Source organism: Spinacia oleracea, chromosome 3 (assembly GCF_020520425.1).
Source record: "Spinacia oleracea cultivar Varoflay chromosome 3, BTI_SOV_V1, whole genome shotgun sequence".
Taxonomy (NCBI): Eukaryota; Viridiplantae; Streptophyta; class Magnoliopsida; order Caryophyllales; family Amaranthaceae; genus Spinacia; species Spinacia oleracea.
Window position 1 is genome coordinate 51,528,101 of NC_079489.1, and position 24,755 is coordinate 51,552,855.

General features: G+C 34.2%; 2 protein-coding genes across 2 annotated transcripts; one reads left to right on the forward strand and one right to left on the reverse strand.

Moving 5' to 3' along the window:
• Window positions 1-48: 48 nt before the first annotated feature.
• LOC110789158 (MLO-like protein 13) lies at window positions 49-15,820 on the forward strand. The gene is made up of 14 exons (XM_021993810.2): window positions 49-432; window positions 5,260-5,317; window positions 7,904-8,118; window positions 11,250-11,366; window positions 13,017-13,077; window positions 13,193-13,281; window positions 13,942-14,016; window positions 14,133-14,221; window positions 14,303-14,352; window positions 14,495-14,535; window positions 14,619-14,861; window positions 14,944-15,011; window positions 15,249-15,309; window positions 15,396-15,820. The coding sequence occupies exons 1-14, from the start codon at window positions 316-318 to the stop codon at window positions 15,627-15,629; spliced, it is 1,518 nt and encodes a 505-aa protein (XP_021849502.1). The 5' UTR covers window positions 49-315; the 3' UTR covers window positions 15,630-15,820.
• A 223-nt stretch (window positions 15,821-16,043) lies between these two features.
• Window positions 16,044-24,485, reverse strand: LOC110789159 (uncharacterized). The gene is made up of 5 exons (XM_021993813.2): window positions 24,158-24,485; window positions 20,048-20,315; window positions 16,987-17,223; window positions 16,683-16,900; window positions 16,044-16,524 (listed from the first exon to the last, which is right to left on the reverse strand). Exons 2-5 carry the CDS (start codon window positions 20,294-20,296, stop codon window positions 16,263-16,265), a joined length of 966 nt encoding a protein of 321 aa, XP_021849505.2. The 5' UTR covers window positions 20,297-20,315; window positions 24,158-24,485; the 3' UTR covers window positions 16,044-16,262.
• Window positions 24,486-24,755: the final 270 nt, after the last annotated feature.

Below are 24,755 nucleotides of genomic sequence, written 5' to 3' on the forward strand. Positions count from 1 at the left end.
GTGGAGTAAGTTTTGAGGTATAAAGAAAAACATGAGGGAAACTTGATTTGCCTCCAACTGTGAAGCTGAAGCTACAAGTGTACAACGTTCGATCTACTTGTTTCTCAGGCAAATAAATTTGAATGTATGCTTTGCTTGGGACCGAGGTTACCAAACACTTTGTTTCCCAATTTTGGCTCTTCCAAATTCTTTGCTTGAATCACTCACATTCATCATATTCCCCAATTAGTTTTCGTATATTACACAAATGGCAACAAAATTAGAAAAGCAGCCATTTATAAAAACTGGTCTTAAATTACTTGAATTAAAGGTTCAATGGCGGCAGAAGAAGATTCATTGGAGTATACTCCCACTTGGATAGTCGCAATTGTCTGCTTCGTTATCGTTCTCATTTCTCTTCTTGCTGAACGAGGTCTTCATCTTCTTGGCAAGGTACTTTCTATTTTTTTAATATGTCTCATTTCTATTTTCCCGATGTACCAAACATAACAAAAGGTCTTGCAAGTTGTTTATTGTATACCAATATAATTTTTATCTTGTAATTTTTTTTGGATTAACTTTTATACTACTTTGTGCCGTGCATTAGCACGGGATATTTATTATCATGCCAACCACTCTTGATAGTAAATTTAATATTTTTTGTGATGTTCTTTGTTTGCAATAGTGTTTATACAAGCGAATGCATGCTTAATTGAGATTTTACGTGAATACTTATCCCAATAAAGTCACGAGGTCTTACAAAAAAATATACTTTGTGTATCACAATATTGTGTTCATAGTGTTTATACACGATAAGCTTACTTGAGATTTCATATGAACACCTTTAATCCTAATATGATACTCCCTCCGTTCCATAATGTTCCTCATGTTTACTATTTAAATGGTTAAAGTTTAAAAACTTTGAACATTTAAATTAATAGCATAATTAAGAGTAAAATATTAAATTCCGCGATATCATTGGATACGTTTCAATATAAATTTTCTAAATATTATTTTTTAATGCGAATTTAAAACTAGTAATGGTCAAAGTAGTGCATTGGAGACCGCACATAATGGAAAAGTGAGGAACATTATGGAATGGAGAGAGTATAATAAAACCATATTGTTAATTAAGAGTAAATTTGATGTTATTTTTATTGTTTAAACAATTTAAATATGGATTAATGAGGGCCATATTAGACTATTTATATGCTAGTTATTTATTTTAGTTTTTTAACTGTTATACGCTTATAAGAATGGTTAATGATACTGTATGATTTTATGATTGCTAATTGAATTTTGGATCGAAAGAAATATTATTTTGATACATACTAATTGATCAAATATTTTATGTGTCAGTTGATCATTAAAGATTTGAATTTCATAACAAATTTATGGTTGCTTTTTATACTCATTAATCGATTAGTTTTTTTTTTTTGAGGAATCATTAATCGATTAGTTTTTTTTTGAGGAATCATTAATCGATTAGTTGAGTATAAGTAATTACTTTACATAAATTCGACTGAATGAGTTTCGATAGTTTCTTTGTTAATATGATGTTCTAATCGAGTTTCTATATCATTGACTAAATGTATAAACAATAATGCTCTGTAGTAATATTCCTATTGCAATCATTTCGTAGATTGATATTTTTGTTTTCTCAATTTGTTTGGTCTCTTCCGAGATTCACGCTTTTGCCCAAGAATGGTTAATATAGTTTTTTTTTTTTGATTCTACGAATTGTTAATATAGTTGATGACGCGTTGCACAATATATTCGGAAAACGTGCAAGTAGATTTGGTTTCTAAAAATTAAAGCAAATAAGGGTTAACCGGATGTAATATTTAATAATTCTTCATAATTCTTTAATCTTTATAATCTCGAGTCTTTCTAATCCCCCAAACTTATTAAATCGATCTAAATATTATATTTTGGAAGTTTTTATCAAATGATCGTCATGTTGCGTATGTTTTTAATTCCATATTACTTGAACTGTTTATCATCCAAATTTATTAATTCTTTACATTCGATTTATGGTATATTGCTTTAATTGTGTTCTTTTGATTGACATTAATTGTGAATTGTTGGAGATTAAGCTGAATGTTTTGGAAGATAAATTTATATTGTGTATTTTTAAAAATTCTAACTAAGCATGTTTTCTCATTTGAACGTTCTATTGATTAGGATTTTACATTTTGTGATTTTGTTGAAGATCGTATGTATAATGGAGATTGAACTTATATTATTTCTTCGATATTGTGTATAGAGTGTATTATTTTCTACGTACTCATTCTTTTTATTTATTTTACAGTATCCTACATACTTATTTTAGGGTTTTTTTGAAAATTACACGAAATATTATTTTTTGTATGTTGTTGATTCTTTTAAAGGCTTATTTAGGATACTTTGACCTTTTTTTTTTGAAGAAAATTTAGGATATTTTGACTTTCATTAAGTAAGGTTGTAAATATTTCAGATAGTTTCTCCTTCTTTGTCTGGCTTGATTGGTGCATGATTGAAGATGTGGATGGATTGCTTGCTTTTTGAGTGAGTAAGACGTGGCATAGGTGAGATGAGAGTATCGGGGGTTTGCTCACCTGTACTTTGCTTTAATAATATAGATTATTAAAGAAAAAGTTGATAGATTAATATTTTAAATTGTTAAATGATTAATTTTATATTGATTTTGAAGAAATAATTTTTATTAAAGTGAAATTTTTTATCAATAAAAAATAGATAGGTTTTACATATACAACGATAACTTTAAGCATTTTTAATTGTACAATGTTTATTGTACACCACTTATAAGTAAAAATTTGTGAAATCATAATACGGTTAATTATCGACATTTCTATTTTGGACGGAAGAAGTATTTGATACCAATGCTATGTATCACAAATACCATTTCTATTTGAATACCAATGCTATGTATCACAAAATTTTTATTCCCTCCCCAAACTGAATCAAAACTGAAAATGGCACTAGCAATACAAAGATACCTGGTAAAATTAAGAGGTCAATTATTATGGGTCAGTAAAGATTGGACAACTTTTTAGTAGTTCCTATATCTTCTTCAACCTCAGATCAACAATGGCTATGGATTCTTCTCCAGCTCCTATACGTTTCTTTTTTCTCGCCCATTCACACTCCCTCTATAATGAACCATTCTCTCTCTCCTAAACCATTTTCAATTCTACACAGCACATCACCATACTTTTGCCGTTCATGCTGGCATTCAGAATTTGCAAGATGTTTTTATTTGTTTGATTTAATCTGGATACTTCATTTTTCATTTGCGTTAAAGCTAATCTAAAGCTTCTAATGAACTCTTTTTTGAAAAAAAAATCAATTTCTGTAATTTTGTATGAGTTATAATATTTTATAAACTAACAATGTTAACTATTTAACAAATTTATCAAAAAAATCATCAATATGTCATGATGTAGAAATATTAAAATAAAGGTTACCAATGATAATAAGTATTTTTGTGTCCTACTATTGAGAAAGTGGAATAGTATGAGGTTACCATTGAGAATTTCCCAAATTAATTTAGGTATGTTGGTGTAATTTTATCTACCCTTTAATTAACCATGGTTAGCTAAACTAAATAATTTAACACTAAAACCTTCATTAATGCCATTGTTGATAATGAACAATAATACATGGTTACCCATGATATTAAGTATTTTTTTTTGCTACCATTGACAATGTTCAATAAAATAGTATAGGGTTACCATTGAAAATTTCCCTTTTTTTTAATTTTTTTTTTTTATCATTTTGAATCTTTTTAGATTAATCTATTTTGAAATCATCAAATTTCATAGCTTTAATTAAAGCCCAATTAAGTAAGGAGTATACTTGATTATGTTGTTGTGTAATTTACTTTGATCTATGGTTGACAAAAAAATACGTCATAAATACATGTTATTTACCTATTTAAGTTTTGTAACTTGATACGTTGTTAGTATGGGGTACACTTGTCATTTTGAGTCTTCACTGTTTATGCAAATCTATGGTTTTGTCCCTCCCCTAGTCCCCTGAAATAAGATTCTTGTTCTCGGATGTTTAAACAATACAACACAGGCAAAGAAACAACTAGGATCATTAACATGTTGTAATGCGTAAATGATCGAAGCTGTTGAAATTATAATAGAGATCAGAGAGGGAAAAGAATGTTGAAAAATTATATTGCTATTTCATTCAACCAATTAATTAAGTTACATCAAAAGACCTTTTATAGACTCGTAAAACATACTACATTGCTAGAATGTGGAATAACCCACTAACACATTATTGCACACTAATAATATTCATAACTAATCACGTTCCTAAAATTAAGGATACTAAATTTTAACATAACTTTTAATACACCCTCTTGCTTCAAAATTAGTAGAAATTATGAATGACTACTCTTCTATTTGTGAAGCACCTCACATCACCTATAAAATTTTGTTGATGCACATTATCATCAACACCATATCGAAGAATTGCTCTACTATTTGTGACACACTTTTCGTCAATTTTCATAACATCTTGCCGACACTTGAATTTGTGATGCACATCTCATCACTGAAACAATTTTGTTGATGCACATTATCACCAACGTCATATATTAATAGCACCTCTCTCCGCTGGAACTTGTGAAGGAGTTCTCGTCACCATGATGCACATAACCATCATCATTTACATTTATTTCTCAACCACTCTTGCCATGGTGGACCTGCAATGGCTTACTTCTCGTTCTTTCTCTCCCTTTTTAATTTATTTATTCATTTTTAGGATCTAACCCGACGCTGATACCATGTTGAAATTATAACAAAGATGAGAGAAAGGAAAGAATGTAGCAAAATTATACTACTATTTCATTAAATCCAATTAATTAAGTTTAATAAAGGCCTTTTATAGGCTCATAAAACATACTATGTTGCTAGAATGTGGAATAACTCTCTAGCACATTACTGCCCACTAGTAACATTCATAACTAATCATGTTCCTAAAATGAAGGACACTAATTTTGAGCATAACTTTTAACAGAAACTGCTTAGCTTGTAAGTAAAATTTGGTGAACTCTAACAGATCAATTTGGAGCTTACGAGTCTTACATAGCTTGCTACCGAATTAAAGAAAGGTGTTGAATCAGTAGAAAGATCTTGACCCTTTCTAATGTTAATTATGGGTGTTTTGGAATTTGGAACTGGCACAGAGATCTTATCTTTAGATGTTCAGGTATCATGTTCTACTAAGCACTAATGATTTCGTTTGATTTTTCTTGACATATAGTGCTTGAAGAGAAAGGACCAAGAGTCATTATATGAGGCCTTGCAAAAAATAAAAGCAGGTTAGCATGTTCTTTATTTTGATTTTGTTAACAGGCGTGGCTTCAAAAATTTCTTCCTTTTCTGAGAGATGCTCTTTACACATGGTCTGTTGTATAGTACGGAGTAGTTCGTTTGAATATTTAAGTTTCATGTCTGTCAATGTATTTTGCACAACTTTGCAATTTAATACGTGAACATCAATCCTAGGTCTAAATTTCTGCATTCTGCCAAATGGCCTTTAGATTGTAATAAGGTTTCTAATAATGATAATGTGGGGATGCAAAAGCTCATCTGATTGTGGCTGCATGCTTAATGGTTATGGCCAAGCCTTGTCTGAAAATGGTGGATGATGTTAGATACAATTGGTATTGCAATGAAATATCATGTCGATGTATTTGATTGGAAGATTCAGTATAGTGTCGAGAACTTGAGAATTGAGATGCTTAAATAAATACTTCTTATAAAGCTCAGGTATCAAAGCGAAAGTACAATTTAGGTGTCATAGACTCACTTATGGGCTAAATGAGGCTGATTTTTTTCAAGATTGTTATAATAGATGGGGGAATCAAGGAGGAAACCGAAGGCCACTAACATAGCCCAAGTGAGGTTCCATCCTAAAACCAATTGGCAATAGGAGGAGTAGGTTATAAACTAGAAGCTCTTTGCCACAGCTTCCAATGTGGGACACAATACTTACACATTTGTTAGAATATTCCTTGAATCGGTTAAGCCCCTTACTGCAACGCCCCAACACGGGAATCTCGGGTTCGGGGATGCAACTTTGACGCGCCCTGGTTTAGGGGTTTGGGGACGCAAGGTGGTCCACGATGGGGGGTTCGAAGGAAACGCCCAAGAACATTACGGTATCTATTATTGTACACTAGGGTTATCTGATTTGAGTCTATTTTATGGGCTTTTCCGCATCTTTCTAGATAGTACTCTATAAACTCTCTAGGTAATAACCTAGTTGTACCTCCTCCGTATTTATTTAAGAGATACACTTGCCTTTTCCGGCCGTATTTATTTAAGAGATACACTTGCCATTTTTAGTAACTTATCAACCCCACCATCTAATTAAATAATACATCTAATTTACCCTATGACCCACATCCTATTAAACAAATAATTTCAGAAACCTACCCCACATCCCACCCCCCAAAATGACATGGTCCCACTTGTTTACTTACTAAAATATCTACCCAACCCCACTTGCTTTATTATTTTATTTCATTCAATTCTTCTTCTTAATACCCGTGTCTAACCAAGTGTATCCCTTAAATAAATACGGAGGGAGTACTATGTAATCTGTACTTCTCAAGATCAATAAAACTTTCCTCTCATCTGCTTGTGGACGTAGCTAACACACTTAGTGAAACACGTTAAATCTCAATGTTTTTTATTTATGTTATTTATAATCTTTCTTTTTTCCGTTATAACAAAGATAACACTAGAAATAAGGCTCAGTAAGAAGCTGTGAGTATGATCACTTGAACATAACAGCTGATGAAGTGCTAATGCAGACAAAGAGAATGAAAAATTATAACATATGTTTTGGTTCCTTGAAAATGAGATACTATAACCTTATTTTCCAGGTTGCATCTTGCTGCTCTATTGCTAAAAGGTTCAAGTTTTTCATGCTTGTTGACAACTTATAATATATTATACTGGATAAAGTCCATAGGAAATTAGTGTTATAACGAATGCAAAGAAAGAATAAATAACGTAATAAAGAACGCAGAGAATTTAACGTGGTTCACTAACAATGTGTTAGCTACGTCCACAAGCAGAGGGGAGGAAAGTTTTATTGATCTTGAGGAGTACAGATTACAGAATACAACTAGGTTATGACCTAGGGAGTTTATATAGTACTCTCTAGACAGATGCGGAAAAGCCCAGAAAATAGGCCCAAAACAGATAATCCTAGTCCAGAATAACAGATACCGTAAAGTTCGGGGGCGTTGCCCCCGAACCCCTAAACAAGGATCCCGACTCGTTGACCGGGCAGCGAGATCCCCCGTGTTGGGGCGTTGACCGATTCAAGGCATTATTCTAACAATTAGAACACACTTAGATTTTTCTTACTTGTTTCATTAGCAATAAGTTTAGTGCCTTCACTATGTCTTCCATATGCATCCCTGTAGTAATGGACATATGTCTTCCATATGTCTTGTTTTGCCAATTGCTTGTATTCTTTATCTGATTTTATGTCTTTGGCCGTCTACAGACATTGGCATGCTTTCTTGTAATTTCTCCTCATGTAACAACAGACACATTTTCCTTTGATAAGCTTGTAATATGATATTAATTTTATCTTAAATTGTTTTTATACCTTTGGAAAAAATATTTAGGACATATTTATGAGAAGAGTTAGACATGCAACTCTTGGAGAAAAAATCTGAATGGATAAATGAACAAAACCAATATATTTGTTAATTGAAGTTCTTAATGTGATTTTTGTTGGCTAGATCCATGTATTATTCTCAAAGTGGCTTTTCTATTACTGACTTCGTGGGCCTTAGTACTTTTCATGTTCAAATTTGGAGCGTTTTCATGTTCCATGGTTGCCTTTCCCCTGAATGGTGTGTTTGTCTTTCTGATATATGCAGAGTTGATGTTATTGGGATTCATATCTCTACTTCTTACAGTCTTCCAAGGATTTATCAGTGATATATGCATGCCCAAACATCTTGCATCCTTTATGCTACCTTGCAAAAAGAAAAATGATAGTCAAGAGGGCAATAATCATAACAAATATACTTATCAACCTTTATGGAGTAAAAGACGACTACTTGCTGAAGGTGTTCATCATTGTGAACAAAAGGTACTTAATAAGGTTTTCATCTTAATCACATGCATTTATCTGAGGAATTAAGTTTAATCCCTTTCTGTTCACAATTTTTCATGATACTCCATAAAGGTAGAAGACTTCTCTGGAGCGGTTAACATGGTAGAAATTTGTATTTTAAAAAATTAAAATAAATAAACGATATCAAAACCTAAGGTATTGCTCTAAACAACCTAAATTTTGGGCACTAAACTTTTATTAACACGAGAACTGTGTGGATTCTAGAGAACCATAAACTTTCTCAATGAACATCTATGTCGACGGAGGGTAGAATATCCAAAAGCACTGCTTCCTTATTTTCACACTTCCCCTACAGCAAGCCTTTGAGCATAAATTAGACATCGCATTCTTCTCTTTCTTCACTTGTTCAAAACAACATTCAGGGGAATATTTGTTTATAATGGCATACTATTTTTTTTCATTCGGTAAAGTCGTTCTTGGATTCTGGTAATGTCCTCGGTTCAGGTTACAAAACGTTTAAAGGACCCAACATGAGTTTGTGCTGTTTTGGTCCAACATGATTGGAAAATTTGTCAATTACTACATAAATTACTAAAAGTTGTCGTTAATTACATAGGTTTCTAACACATGATGCAATTGCTAACTTAATATGTTTTCAGGGCAATTATGCAGAAAAATGACATCATAATTACCCCTAATTATACTTAAATTATTGTAATGATTAAAGTTCAAAAAAAAAACAACCTTAAACTTTTGCGTTTTCCCCGTTTGCTTTTCTTCCCATTTGTAGATTAGTGGTTGGATTTATGTTAATTTTGTGATTTTAATTTTTGTTGGATTTTTCTTTTTAGTTTTCGGTGAGATTTTAACTTTTATTAGGTTGTAAAAGGATTTGAGTGTAGTGTAATTAGGGGTAATTAAGATGTCATTTGTCAGTGTTAGGATATTATGCTAATTGTGCATAACTAATACTTCCTCCATTTTTTTATTATTGCACCATTTTCCTTTTTAGGAAGTTGCATATTAATTGCACCGTTTCCTTTTTTAGTAAGTTTACCTTATGAAATGACATTTTTATCCTTATATGTGTAGTGGGGACTTGTTCTTTACATCAAAACTTGTACTTAATCACATGGGTATTTTTGTAAATTTCTCACCTTTTACCTCCTTTCTTAATCCTTGTGCCCAATGTAGATGGTGCAATAATAAAAAAATGGAGGAAGTATATATTAAATGAATATAGTTCATTTTTTTTCATATGCTTTATGATGTGATATATTTCTTATATTTTACAATGCTTATATAACAATTTAATTATATAAACACCGTAAATAGTTTACTTAAATTTGAATGATTTTGAACTAAATCAATAGTAATTTAGTAATATCTAAAAATAACTTATTAATTTAGAGAGAATGAATGAGGCTCTTTTATTTTTTAACACTCTTCCTAGAAGAGTTTCCTTTGAACGCCAAGTTTTTCCCTTAATCGGTCGAAGCTTGCTTTAAGAACTGCTTTTGTAAATATGTTAGAAATTTGTTCTTCAGAAGTACAATGAACAAGGCTGATGTTTCCTTCACTTTCAACTACCTGGACAAAGTGATATTTTATTTTGATATGTTTTGTTTTTCGGTGTAAAACTGGATCCTTAGCAATAGTAATAGCAGATTTACTATTGCAAAATATTTTTATGGGTTGTTTTTTAACTTCTCCCGTTTCTGCTAAAATTCTTCTTAGCCATATTGTCTGATTTGGGGCCGCACATACTGCAATATATTCAGCTTCAGCAGTAGATTGACCCACAAAATCTTGCTTATGGCTAAGCCAAGAAAATACGTCATTTCCAAGTGAAAACACGTATCCCGATGTACTTTACATAGCCTTGATAGATTCAACCCAATCACTATCCAAATATCCAATTAGTTCCTTTAATTGGCGTGTACCATATTCCATAACCTTATTTCCTTTTAGATAACGATTGTAATATTATTTTGTTTGAATTGTGAGATTTTGAAGATGAGGGTCTATGTCTTGATTGAAATGCTCCTTTTGGACCCTCTTGAGATGTTTCATTATCCCTAATAGTCATTTTCTGTTCATGACTTCGTAGAGAACCAAGAAAATCCACAAGAGATAATGTTGTGAGATCTTTTGCTTCTTCAATTATTTGTACAACCTTATTGAACCTCTTTGATAAGGTTAATAACACTTTCTACACCACTCGTTGATCAGTTATGCTTTCACCTACGATTGTTAATTGATTAACAAGCTCTATTACGCTTGAAGAGTAATCTTTTATTAATAGAGTATAGAACTAATCTTGGGGCTTCAACCATCGGCTTAAGCTTTTGGTTGAGTTGGTCCTTTGACATGGTATCGGAGCCAGCGTGACGTAAAGGTCACGGGTTCAAATCTCATCCACCTCTCCTTTCAAAGTGGAATATTTCGCGCTGGGTATGAGGAGGCTTATGCTGCATCTACACTTCAAGCCCAAAGCGCTTTCATGTGAGGAGGCGTGATAGAGTATAAAACTAATCTTAGGGCTTCAACCACCAGCTTAAGCTTTTGGTTGAGTTGGTTCTTTGACATTTATGCTTTCATCTTTTCCCATTTTAAATGATCAAACTCAAGCTGAAGCGACTGTAGTTTTGTCAGTCTTCATTTTCTCGGTTCCGGCCTTGAACTAGATGAATTTTGGCTAATGCTTCTCCATCTTTTTTTGGTTAATCAATTGCTCCTACAATTGGTTCTCCTCCAGTTTGTTGTGTTACCAGTATGCCGGTTTCAACAACTTCTGATATCTCATAGCATGTAAAAAAACCTTCCTTCGAATGCTTCAATATTCGTAATTGTCACCATTTAATAATGGAACAACCAGTTTTTTTTTTTTTTTAATGAAAATAATATTTCTATTTTATAGAAGAATTATATTAACATTGCGGGAATCTTGCTAGCTAGAGCCTTCTTGATTGTTATAGCTATGATACCACTGTTAGGATATTGTACTAATTGTGCAAAAATAACATATATTAAACGAATATATTATTTTTGATGTTGGAATTGCACCCACTACTGTCAGGGTTGTGGACTATAACTATATTTGTCTCATCGTAATGAAACACAGATACCTTTGTTTGTGTTTACAGGGGAAGGCTCAGTTAGTATCATTGGAAGGGTTGCATCAACTACACATCTTTATCTTTGTCTTGGCAGTTGTTTATGTTATCTTCTGTGCAGCAACCATGATTCTTGGAGGCTTAAAGGTATGTTTTTTCTGCCTCAAGCTTGGGTGAATAATAGAGAAAATAATAAGATAATTTGTTTTGTGAGGCGAAGCAAGTAATCTATTGGAAGTGGAACACAAGAAAATTTGAACTATGATAAGATGCTTTAATTGTCCATGATTTTGTCCACATTATTATTCTCAACTACAAAACGAATCTTGTTAATTCTTGGTGTTATACTTTCTACTTTCTATTCTCCTTGTTATGCGAAAGCATCAGACAAGGCTTTAGCTTTGGTAGTCGTTTTTTCTGGTGTTTTAGTTACCTTTCAATGGCTCCCTTAACTATGTGTGAGGAATTGCTCTATTGAATAATGGGAAGCAGGCTACTCCCCGAAAATGTCCATACTTGGTTGGGGATTCCTTCGCTTTTAATAAGGAAAATCTTAAAAAAGAATATATTTTCATTAAACTTTTACTCGTTTATAGGTTAAGATATAATTTGCAACTAGTTAATCATGAAATAAAGTGCATTTTGTTCAATAATTCCTAAATATTATGTGCATGATGTAGAGTTGTCAAATTTATCACACTATTAGATTCATCAATTCAAGTTGTGATTCTTTATCAATACAATTGTCATGGGGAATGAATTTCTCGATCCTAATAATTGAGATTTTTTATTTATAGCCTATGTTACTCACAATTAGGTAAAAACCCGTAGACACATGTATGTGTCCAAGCCCCAGACACGGCCATTTTATTAAATGTTTGCCTAATTTTGTCCGAAAATGAAGTGTCCAAGTGTCATATCAATGTCCGAGTGTCGATCGAGTTCTACGGGCACAAGTAGATATGAGGTGGAATGAAGAGTTTTAGTAACATAGTTCATACCATTAGGTGATATGTAAAAGCATTTAGTGAACATCACACTGTTGTATCAACTACTGTATTAAGTTGGGAATTTAGGACAGGTTACACATATTCTAGTTGTTGTTAAAAGTAATTTTTCTTTTAGTTTCTTATCTACAGCCCTTAGTCCCTTCGGGCTACGTATAACATTTTTTTCTATATGAACCTTCTTGATAGTTTTTAAAGATGTTAAGGAATGTTACTGAGCTAAAAGTTTAACAATAATTTACGTTCACCTAATTTATGCTTTACTCATGTAGCTACAATATTGAAGACTTGGAACATTCCCTAACAATTGAATAGTTTTATTAGTTCATAATTAGGTCTATGTTTCTTCATTCTTATAGATGAGCGGATCTTATTTCTTCGATTTGTAATGTGTATAAGAACTTCTTAAAGCAAAACCTTCTCTATGTACCCAAGCTGTGAAGGAGGACCTCTAAAATTAGGGGGTTTTTTTCTTTCTTTTTCCTGTGTATGTATAAGGAGCTGTGAAGGGCAGCGATGTAGACCTGATCTTGGCTACCACCTTAAAGCCTTTAACCAGCTGAACTAGTTAACATTCACCTTCGTAAGTTGTGCCTTACCATTACCTAAGCACTTATATCAAAGAAGTCGAGATTATTACGAGCCAAGACTTTTGTTCCCATTTTTTGTGGATCTCGTACACCATTATTATAATTATTAGTGATAGCATAACCTTTTAGGATTATCTAATTTGGATTAGGTGTCAACTACAATATAATGTCCATTCTTAGTTCGTGTATTTCATTTATAGGTAAGAAGATGGAAGCACTGGGAGGATGCACTACTACGTGAGATTTCAAAATCACAAACCGGTAATGACTAATGAACATGAGGAAACAAAATCATAAATCTTTGCTTCTTTATTGGGATATTTAATCTTTTCCTTTTAAAAGATTTAATGAAAGATGTTTTTCATCCTTGGTGAAGAATCAAATAGGATGATGCAAATTCATGCTCGACACCGCCGTGAATTCTTTAAGAAACGAAGAGGATATTCAACTGTATTAGGCGTTACGGTGAGTTCATATTCAAATTCAATGACAAGAACGTAGAAATGTGCATTTTTTTTCCCTTGTGTGATAATGAATTTAAAATTGATTATTAAAATATTCTATTATCAAATCATTAAATCATATGGCCTTCAGCGAGATAAGATATGGTCTTGGTTGCTATAGATTGTAGTTGTAATAAGTACAACTTAGCCAAATGTGATCTAATTAGTCCGTATGCTAGGCGGTAATGGTTATGACTTATGAGCTTGCATATATTTGTGCTAGAAATCCATGGATCCCATCTCGATGTCTATAGTAATGCAACTCTACTTCCAAGTATTTGCTTTATGCAAATTTCTGTAACCATTCAATACCACTTTTTAAAGATAGTACTCGTACAATATTGATTAGGAATAGATTTTATGTTGAAATTCACGTAGAGGTGGAGAAGCATTAATGTCGACATTGTCATGATATTTTCATGGGTAATTACTTTCTTTTTTTTCTGAAACGTGGATTTATTTTTTTAACATTTTCCCCAAGTATCGGAAATGTTCACTTTGAGATAATGCTAGAACATACGCCGTAGTGATGACAATTATCTATCTTTGGTTGAGACTAATTAATATGAAATATCATCTAACTTTCTTTTGACGTTGTATAACCTGTTGTGTTCCTTGCTAGATGTCATTTTTCAAACAATTTTATGGCTCTGTCAGGAAGTCTGACTACATTGCCTTGCGACATGGATTCATAATGGTAAGTTAGTATGTCTTTGTCTTATTCGAAAGAGGGGTTTTGTGATAAATGTATGTGTAGTTGAGGCACTTTGATTTATAAAATGGGAGGATAATCCATATTTCTTCATCTTTTAGACACACTCCCCTGGAAATCTCAGTTATGATTTCCATAAGTACATGCTACGGACTTTGGAATATGATTTCAAGAAAGTTGTCGGCATAAGGTAAGTACACACATATTTATTCGGATTCTTTTGAAGTCGTTGTTCTAAACTTGTTGACAAAGGAATAATTTATTTCTGCAGCTGGTACTTGTGGGTATTTGTTGTGCTCTTTCTGTTGCTCAACTTAGAAGGTAATTCTTTTGAAGTCGTTGGTCTAAACTTGCTGAATAGACCATTGCCTCTCTTCCTGATTATATTCTCAATGCCTTTCTCTATCATATCATAGTATCATCTCTTTGCACGATCGAATAATGTAATACTTGGTGCTTGCAGGATGGCATGCATATTTCTGGTTGTCGTTTCTACCTCTCACTGTAAGTTCCCTGCAACTTTGGGGGAAATTAAATATATACTTGAGTTACTTTACCTTTGCTAATTAGACTTGAGTTGAGAACAGCTTTTGCTTATTGTGGGTACCAAACTGGAACACATTATAGTATGTTTGGCTGATGAGATTGAGGAAAAAGAGAAGGAGAATATGCAGTTCCAGAACAAGGCAGAGGGCACGAGTGAGAAAGGACGTTGGGTGCAGCCATCCGACAAGCACTTTTGGTTTGGACGTCCCAGCATCTTTCTCTACTTGATCCACTTCATTTTGTTTCAGAATTCTTTTGAGACAGCTTTTTTCTTGTGGGTTTTGGTGAGCAGAAAACATCAAATTATTTGCATCTGTGCCACTATGAAATTCATTTCTCTGAAAGTTTCATACTTATATTTTCCAGTTCACATATGGTGTCCATTCATGCATTCTTGACAGAGTAGGCTTCATTGTCCCACGGCTTGTTGTTGGGTAAATATGATTTACTTCTTTGTTTTTCCCTTTTAATTCTAATTTGTCTTTTCTATCTATGTCTTGCCAAATATATAAATTGATATTATATTTGATGATCCTCAGTTGCATAGTTTTTTTTGTGAGCATATATATATATGTTACTTGCTTTGATGGAAATGCCAATTTTGGATTCTTCATGGAAACTTAGTGTCTAATAACGCGTTTAATCGCCATCTGTACCGTTGTGTATGACAGGGTGATTGTCCAAGTACTTTGCAGTTACAGTACATTGCCTCTGTACACAATTGTTACCCAGGTGGGCTATGAATTTGCATTTTATCATCTTCTGGCTATAAAAGTTAATGTATCTCACAACCTGTTGTATGTAAATATGTAATGTAGATGGGATCTATGTTCAAGCAAGGAATTTTCGATCCAAAAATCCACGAGTTCTTGCAGAGCTGGGCTAAAGATGCGAGTAGCGGAAGAGGTTTATTTAGCTCAAATAGAATTGAGATGCAGAATATGTCCCCAGAATTACGGGAAATTATATCCGCTGCTGAAGAGACAACTACAAGTGTTGAAGGACTAACTGGTGCATCTGTTCAACTTGAAATAGGATCTCTTTATGCTTGAGTAGTTGAGTTTTTCATTACAACATCGTATCATATCATCCTTTTTCGTCCTCTATCAATTACCGATCATAGAAAGCTTATAGTGTACAATTTCTTGTAGTCACTCAGTATCATGACAAGATTTCTTAATAATCAGTTCCAAGTGTTTAAATACTACTCTTAATCAAGTATTGTTTATAATTAGTCTTTTTATCTCTTGTTTTAGATTTGATGTTTTTCTTTTTACAATTTTGGTATGAACGAGCCAAGTTTAGGTGACATTATGGTCTAAGCAGATGAGCTAAAATGAATGGAATTCTCGACCTCCGCTTAAAGGAAAATTCAAGATTAGAATCATTCAACAGAAAGTAAAATAAATATAAAATATAAATGGGTCCCACAAAGACGAAGCCAAAAAACTGGTGAAACGAAAACAGAAAGAAAATGTAGAGAAATAAATAAAACAGAAGTCATCCTGATGAGACTAAGATGAAACACAATGTCTTATGTTAGAATTGTATGTGTATATATGATGATACATTCAATGATATACAAGCATAGCATTTTATCCCCAAATGATACCCCGTCTATAGCAAGTAGCAACTTCTCTTATTTACAGCACTATACCTATCTTGATCTATAAAATTGGAACATGTCAAATCTGATGTCTGGGTCTCTCAACTGCAAGAGTCTCCATTTGTATTTGTATCCTGAATTCATGGTTTGACGATGTTTCTTCTCGTTCCACTTTAGCGTCTGCCCTTTTCAGTTCATCTAAGGCTCTCTTGGCATACATTGTGAAAGCAACAATTGTAAGTATAGTTACAATGAAGGAGATTATATTGTACACAATCTCCACCCAAGTTAGATGATGATTTCCGTACTGGACATCAGCAAACGTCCTTATCAGTCGCCCACTGCAATTCATGTTTTCTCCATCAATAATTTAACTATTGAATCAACCAAGATTAAAAAAAAAAAAAAAAAAAAAAAAAAAAAAAAAAAAAAAAAACTAACTAGCAGTAACAAAAGAATAGGTATGCATATGTAAGCACTAGATTGAATAATAACTCACCTGTATATGTATATAAAAGCTTCTGGCACCATCCCGGCGACTGATCCCCACAGATATGGCCAAAATCTCATATTTGTCACCACAATAGCATAGTTGAAGATAGTATAAGGAAATGGTGAAACCCTAAAGATAGCGACCACTCGAAACTGATGAAACCAACTACCTTCAGCAGCCAATCGCAGCATAGCAGCCTTGTCTGGCCATCTATTCAACCATTGCTAGTAACAGATGATGAATGAGATATAATCAGGAAACAGAACAGCTAATAAATATTGATTAGAATGATTAGTTCACAGCATCTTACATGGATTTTATCCCGGAATAACAATCCAATTGCATATGGAAGAATCATTCCAATAGTTGTACCAACCATGATTATCACAAAGCCAAGACCATACCCAAAGATCATGCCTGCTAGCCACATGGAAGCTCCAGAAGGGATCAAAATTACAGGGAATAATGCCAAAGAAGCAACAAGCACTAAAGCAAGCACTGGACGGCCAAAGGCAGTGGCTTCCCATTGCATCATTGGAAGAAGAATCTGCAAAATGATAGATGCCAAAGATTGAGAGGATAATAAACTCTGCTTATATTTACAAGGAACAATACCAAACAAAGTGCACAAAGATTTATTACTGTCTTTTTTAAGACACAAAGCTTTTCTAATCAACTATTGATGATACTCTAGGGATTATTCAGCATCATATGGAATCTTGTATGTCACCAATTAGAGAATCCACAATGAGAGGATCCTCTTCCTCTTCCTATTTACTCTCTCTCCTCTCCACATTTTGACACATCAACTATACCACACATCCCACTATCTCCATCCTCTACATTTTCATCCTTCTCCACAGTTTCCATTCTCTCCCACTCATTATCAATATATTTTGGTTAATTAGATTAATCTTTTGCTAAAATCGGAAAAAATAGATTGATCTTTTGCTAAAATTATGCTCATTTCATAGACAATGTTTTTATGAATATTGGTGATTTTATTCAAAAAAATAATATACCAATTTGTTTTTATAAACATTATAAAAATTGTTGGGAATTAATACAATATTTAATACTCCCTCCGTCCCAGATTAGTTGTTACACTTACCTTTGCACAAAGTTTTAGGTGATAAATGGTTGTTTGGTTATCAATTGTTATTTTATTGAAAAAGTAGATGTGATAGGAGTTAGTGGGGTAATTTTTTAATTGAATGAGAGAGGGTGTGGGGACAAAAAATAATTTAGTGGGAAGAGAGAGACTATATAAAAATTGTGGGGTCATTCCTAATTTAGAAGTGTAACAACTAATCTGGGACGGACGAAAAAGGAAAGTGTAACAACTAATCTGGGACGGAGGGAGTAATAAAAACATGTATCAAAAGCATATTGGAGAGAAAGAGGGACCATTGGCCGGCCATGTGACGAAAGGAGAAGAGAAGAGGGGAACAAGAGCCTAGGCACTTTGATACTCCTTATATGGAGGATGTACTCCATACCCAAGGATGGAGGGAGTATGAGTACATCGCCCACAATGGAAGGATCCTCCGAAATTGAAGAAAAATGGGTGGAGCATGCTACCATTGTGGATTTGTGGGTGATCTTACGAGGTCTTGTGACACCAAAACCTGGAATTTACTAAAATTTGGCATCCATGTACCTTAATTAGAAACACTAAGAGATTTAAGTTCCTGGCCTTTGCTTATAGTGATCTCCATTACAAGAACATTTACATGATCCAAAAATTAGAATTTAAAGGTAAGATTATGATTGAACCATGGAATTAAAACTCGGCCGTTCCGTTACGTAACGGCCGTTCTGTAACCTATTTTGGATTTGCCGTTACGCGAAAACCCGTTACGTTACGATTTGACAAAAATCACGTCTTTCTCCCCGCGACGTCCGTTACGTAACGGTGACTCGCCGCGTTAGACGTTTTTTTCTCCGTTACACCGTTCTTTTACATAAATTGACCAAAAATATTTTTGTAATTAGTTATGTAGTTTATTTTTTTATTTTTTTTTGACAGAGTATGTAGTTTATGAAACATGATATTTCTAGCGCTTATTTGTTTACAGAATATAATAGTCACTCATATTAGGATAGATTTGGTTATATTGTCTTGATATAATACTTTTTAGACTAAAAATGTAATAATAAGGCTTAGACATGCTAACGTGGTTTTTTTCAAAAAATTCACACCGCGTTAGCCGCGATCCGTTCTATTCTTCGGTTACAAGCGGTTTCCGCGACAACGCGACCGTTACCGCGAACGCATCCGCGTTTTTTTTCTATGGATTGAACTTGATAACAAATATTGTAGGATTTGGATTTGGATTTGGTTTGCATCCATTTTTAATGCAACTGAAAGAGTCTTAATCAGGGGGAGTATTTTCAATTTCAGAAACAAAAAAAAAAAACTAAACAAAATGCAATCCTTGGCCGTGTAGAACATGGATTAGCATTATGTCATTCTTACAAGTGATCAATGTGAGCAGCTAAAGGGAAAAGTAGCGACAATCGAGGGTCTAACAGACATCCCTTTACCCTTTGCCGTTCACTTCCCACCAAAATCATCTAGATTGATTCCCCACACCCCGCCAAAAAATTTGCATTCTCCATTCCATCAATGACCACCAGCGTTGAAGCTTCATCTCTGATCACTTGCATCCACTCACTTCTTCCTACTTTTTTCCCAATCTTTTTTTGAGTCTGGCAATTGTATCCTTACTTGAATGCATCTTCACTATTATTTCTACTAAATAAGGTCAAAGTGATACTTAGGCTAGTTTAGATTGGTTTATCATTCTTTATAGTCAAAAAGGGATCAGGGAGCCGTTCATAGCATTTCTGGATCAAAACCAAACAGGCAGGGGGATTTAGGGTCATATCTTTCCTTTCTCCATGTATCCCTTTCTGGTTTCCTTTCCGTTTCCCCCGCATGAACCAAACAGCCCCGAAGATACACATTTGAACTGGGGGACTGAGGTAATGGGGGACAGTAAAGGCTATGGCCCACAGACCACAGTAGATGAGGTGGTGCTTTTTTCAGTGTGCAGCTCATGTAATTCTTTATTGATGCACTGTTTTGATGACTTTCATAATGTTTCTGGTTGGGCAATTGTTGATTCCACACAAAACTTTACTTTATGTATGTGGGTGGCAAATGTTGGTAATTTACAAAAAGTAATACACAAAATGCCCTCATCCGCCCCACCCCCCCCACCTTCTCTTCTATTTGCAAAGAGAAAGCAACATTTTGCGATGGTTAGGTCTGTCAATTATTATTTGATTTCTTGATTCCCACGTTCTTTATGCCAAAAAAAACTAGAAACACAAGCGCAAAATTTCAGGGGGGAAAAGGGACATACCTTCTCAAAAACAAAAGGAACTCCCCATTTAAATAATATGAGAACAAATGCTACAGAAGTGATGAACAAAATCAAGGCTTTGATCCACCAGTTGAAGGATTTCGATCTGACTTCAGCTTGAGAATGTAAGACCCCAACTTCAGACCTCTTAGTTAAATCTGATGTCACCAGGCTTACATATTCACTGTCTTCTCTTATGGCAGGTCCGACTTCTGTTTCATGCTTAGCTAACTCCACTGAGTTAGGCATGTCAAGGAGATCTCGAGATCTGTCCAAATGTTTACCGGAGACGTGTCATACTAATAGCATATAAAGAGATTATAACTGGTAAAATGAATAAAATAAAATGCAGCAAGACTTTTTCCCCTTAAACTGCCCCTCCATGCAGCCTCGCCACAAAAAATTAGAGTGAGAGAGAAAGTACGGGTTAACAATTTAACTAAAAGATCATCAATATCACAGAAAACTGCCAAAAAAACCCGTTGGGCAATGGACATCATGCACAACTAATTCTACAAAACCAAGGTTCTCGTTTCTCAACTTCTAGAGCTGCAACTCTATCCAGTTTGGCAGTAAATTCGACAAAAATGGGCAGGGTGGAGCCCAACGGAGAAAAGAAGAATAAAAAAGGCATCCAACGAATCAAAGCACTTGCATCAACAAGCAAAGAAGGAAAGAACAAATCTAATAAAAAAAAAAGAGAGAGAGAAAAACCTGAAGAGAATAACTGCATGGAAACCTAGTAGAAAAACATTGGCAACAACAACTAAAAAGGACAAGTCAAGCAGTTTAAAAAAATAGGGTATGCTGGAGGAAGTACCCACAAAGTGCGGTCCAGAGGGAGGGGTGTGCCACCGCTGCCACGCATAAAAAAAAACTCAAGAAAAGGATGGGGTATGGGATGCAGCATAATAACCAGTAACTATCATCCGAATTCCCACTCACCCCCCCCCCCCCTTCCCCTGCAAAGCAGGAGGCGAGAAAAACAGTAAACTAAAACTAGCACAGCTTTCTTAACAGGAAGGGAGATTTTAGAATGAATAGTCACGGCAGAACCTTCAAAGGTTTTCCCCTATCAAACTTAGTGAGAGCCATCACCCTCGAGAACCTTCTAATTTTACTATCCAAAATAATGAAAGGTTACTCTTAATCCACTCCCTTTCCTTCAATTGTTTCACAACTCAACTTGCAGAAACAAGCCGGTCTCATCCTTTTCGGATTAAAGCTTTGAGATTGATGCAGTTGAACTTCCAGAAACAGAACACATTCTTAGATACACAATTGGCAAGAAGCATATATGATGATGATTCATATAACAGAAGCTACATGGAGATGAAATATAACTGTACAGGGTAGAGGTAGGGTAGATTTAGTCGAAGCACCAACCCGATAGAAAAAGAAACCTAGATACAGATACACATACGTTCTAAGAGTCATATAAACTTATACATTACGGTTCACCATTTACAATTTTCACTACTTACAACTAGAGGTAACAAAAGCTGGCACGGCATGGACCGGATACGAAACAAGCAGGTTAGTGTCTTTCCGATTTGTTTAATTACACATGTCAACATGATACAATAATTTCAATTAAACAAGTCAGGTTAGTGTTGAGATTCACAGCACATTCATCTTCAATGTGACAAGTTCGCCAACTCTAGTTACAACCAACTATTAATTGTGGCGAGTGGATGGTAGTTACAATGTGGACTAAGAATCCAAGGACTCAGTGTTAGGCTATAGTTGTAAGACTTGCAACGCGGACTAAGCTGCATTCCAAATTCAATGTCTCATTTGACTTTCAATACAAGAGATTTAGACTATGCACTCCACAGGTAAACAATTACTTGCAACTAGAAATAAAATTAGATTATACAAGGGTTAATCACTTGTTAAATTTGTCAGATTAAAGGCTCCTAGTAATATAAAACCTTTCATGCCATTCTTTTCTTATTTTTAAAAATGTAGCAAGATACGATAGTTTTAACTCAAAAGTCAGAATTAACGCCAAAGTTTGCTCTCTTCACCTATAAGTTACAGAAAAACAACTTTAGATAAGGGCTACCAAGTAAACTTTACGTAAATGAGTTCAGATAAGTTCATATAGTGAAAACTGAAACGTATGGAGTCTTAACAACTTCAGTTGAGCAAGTTGGGGATCCTCTGTAGGATAAAACATAGGAAATTTGAATATTCCAGGAGATCTTTTTTAGACCGGTTTGTCAAATCTCTTTATTCAACATCATCATTAACACCCAAATCTACCCACCGCTAATGCATGTACCTATGAAAGCATTATGGGCAGACATTTTCTGATCAACAGCTTGATTACAATTATTATTGCAGAAATTTTTGAACCATTGTTAGACCATTTGGGGGTGGTTGATGTTGGTGTCTTAGTCTGTGGCCCTGCAACTCTTACATCGACCGTTGCCAAGGAAACAAGGTCTCACAGCCTAAGCAGGAAGCAAAATCATCTAGTTTTCCACTTTAACAGCCACAGCTTCTATCTCTAGAGTACGATAAGTACATTGTTATGCTATTTTATGGTAATTTTATCTATTAGTTCAGTACTCATAAAAGGATGGATCCAGTCTGCATACACATGACATGATGTCTTGTCCAGAGCTTTGTTAGGCACAAGCTCTTTTTCTTACTCCATTATATCTTTACTTACCGCCTAGCTTAGTGGTATAATTTTACTTCATTCTATACAAGTACATATGTATATCAATATATCGTGTATACAGGTTTTATGGTACGTCGTTCTTTCTTTTCACAGTGTATACATGCATTACAGTATTACACACTATTCCTGGTTGGCTGGTTGCATAGTTATTTTTACATTCTAAACTACATGTCTACATCCACAAGGACCTCAGTTCCAAGTTCCAACTGCACCATAATTCCATAAAAACTGTCCAAACTCCAGAAGAATGTTCCCTTAAATTATATTTTAACTAACCGAAAATTGGAAAGTGCATTTGACACCAGTTTTGACAGTTCTCATAATGGTATCGCTACTATAAGTTGTCCTATATAAATTAACTGAACAGTACATTTGCTACGGTCAATAAGAATATAGATGATCTCAAGGCAACCATTCCGGTCAATATGAAAGAATGCAAAAAAAATTCTCCATAATGAAAATACATTAATCTCAATGCCAAATGATGAGAGGCTGAAGGCAACAGTTTCAGGATGTTTGGCTTTCAGCATATTGGCATAGAGGTAAATTTTTCACAAGAAGGATGAAGCTGCATTATCTTGCTGAAATGTAGCTCTTTCAAATTATGATTTTCAAATTAGGACCAATAAGAGTCCGCATTGAAAATCCAAGTATTGATTAAAAGAGAGAAAGGGATCAATGAATAAGCTAAAAAAGGCTGAAGCAAGGAAATGTCAACTGGGTATTATAAATTATTTCATTAAAGCTCTTATGAATCATGAGATAGAATACCAGAAACTCCTAAACACCCCACTCCCCCCCCCCCCCAATTATCCTCTCGAACTGGGAACTAGTTCCAGGTTGGATTAAATTTGTTCCAATCAAACTGCTAGAATTGTTTCGATCATTCCATAAAAGCACAGTTATTAGTCATCGAGTCACTTTTCCGTTCTCAGACATCGGCTGAAATCAGATTGGGCACCTACTTTACAAAGTTTTCCTAATTCTGAAACATTTTTCTCCGTATGGTATCTTCACTAAATCAACTCAGTTTCACAACCTTCTTTAATCCATTCCAAAGAAAAATCTGAAATCAAGCAGAAAAATAACAATTGCAACAATAGCTACACACTAAACAATTAGTTAACCACTATGTTATGCAATCAAGATCAAATAATTTCCAATGGCCACAATTTCATCATTAGACCAAAAACCTATAAATCTAACGAAACCCCACAAAATAAAAATCTAGTGAGGTGTAAAAAAAAAAACCCAAAATCTGGCTCATATAAATACCAATTAAAGAAATTAAAATAACAACAATTAACAGCAACTTGGGTTTAAGTTTCTTGCCAATCTTAAATAATAGTAGTAGTATTAAGAAACTGAAAAACAATAAATAATAGAACGTGCTAGAAATGGTAAGAGGGAAACTTTACCAAAAATAGCCCACGAAATAATTAGGGCTGCCACGGAAATCCCGCAGAAGAAATCGGTAGTTTTGAGCTGGGTGTTCGTTCACTCACTTGATTGATCGGGTGAAGAGTTATTTGGGTAGGTGGTTTACACGGCCGTGGTTGTTATTCACGGGCGGAGGAAGGTGGTTTTTGCGGTGGTGGAGTTGAGAATCAGAAAATAAAGTGTCGAGGAAGAAAGCAAGGATTACTTAGCTTAGGCGTGCCAACCGTACTTGACTGACTGTTGCCATGCGTGTGGGGGAGAACGAATGTTCTTACACGTCACTTTTCAATTCTCATTTGATTTTTGAAATAGGAATAATTTGATTTTCATTCTTGTACACACATTTACTGATATCCGTTAGTTCTTTTTAAATATGGAGGGTTTTAAGTGGCCTTGGAGGCTTTGAGGTTTTTAATTAAACTAGTTAGTGTTATGTATCCAATAATAGAAAAATTGATCAATTACATTATTATATAACTCGTTTTGAGTCTAATTTAATTTGTTATATTATAATATATCTTGCTTTAAGTATGTCTTAATGAATTTTTCAGGCAAAGATTAATAACTCGTAAAAGT

Coding starts and splice junctions, on each gene's coding strand:
- LOC110789159 (XM_021993813.2), bottom strand. CDS start 20,296: ATGCCTAACTCAGTGGAGTTAGCTAAGCATGAAACAGAAGTCGGACCT. Junction 17,224..20,047: donor TTCCTTTTGTTTTTGAGAAG/GTATGTCCCTTT, acceptor ATCATTTTGCAG/ATTCTTCTTCCAATGATGCA. Junction 16,901..16,986: donor TATTCCGGGATAAAATCCAT/GTAAGATGCTGT, acceptor ATCTGTTACTAG/CAATGGTTGAATAGATGGCC.
- LOC110789158 (XM_021993810.2), top strand. CDS start 316: ATGGCGGCAGAAGAAGATTCATTGGAGTATACTCCCACTTGGATAGTC. Junction 13,282..13,941: donor CAACTGTATTAGGCGTTACG/GTGAGTTCATAT, acceptor GTTCCTTGCTAG/ATGTCATTTTTCAAACAATT. Junction 14,222..14,302: donor AAGAAAGTTGTCGGCATAAG/GTAAGTACACAC, acceptor TTATTTCTGCAG/CTGGTACTTGTGGGTATTTG.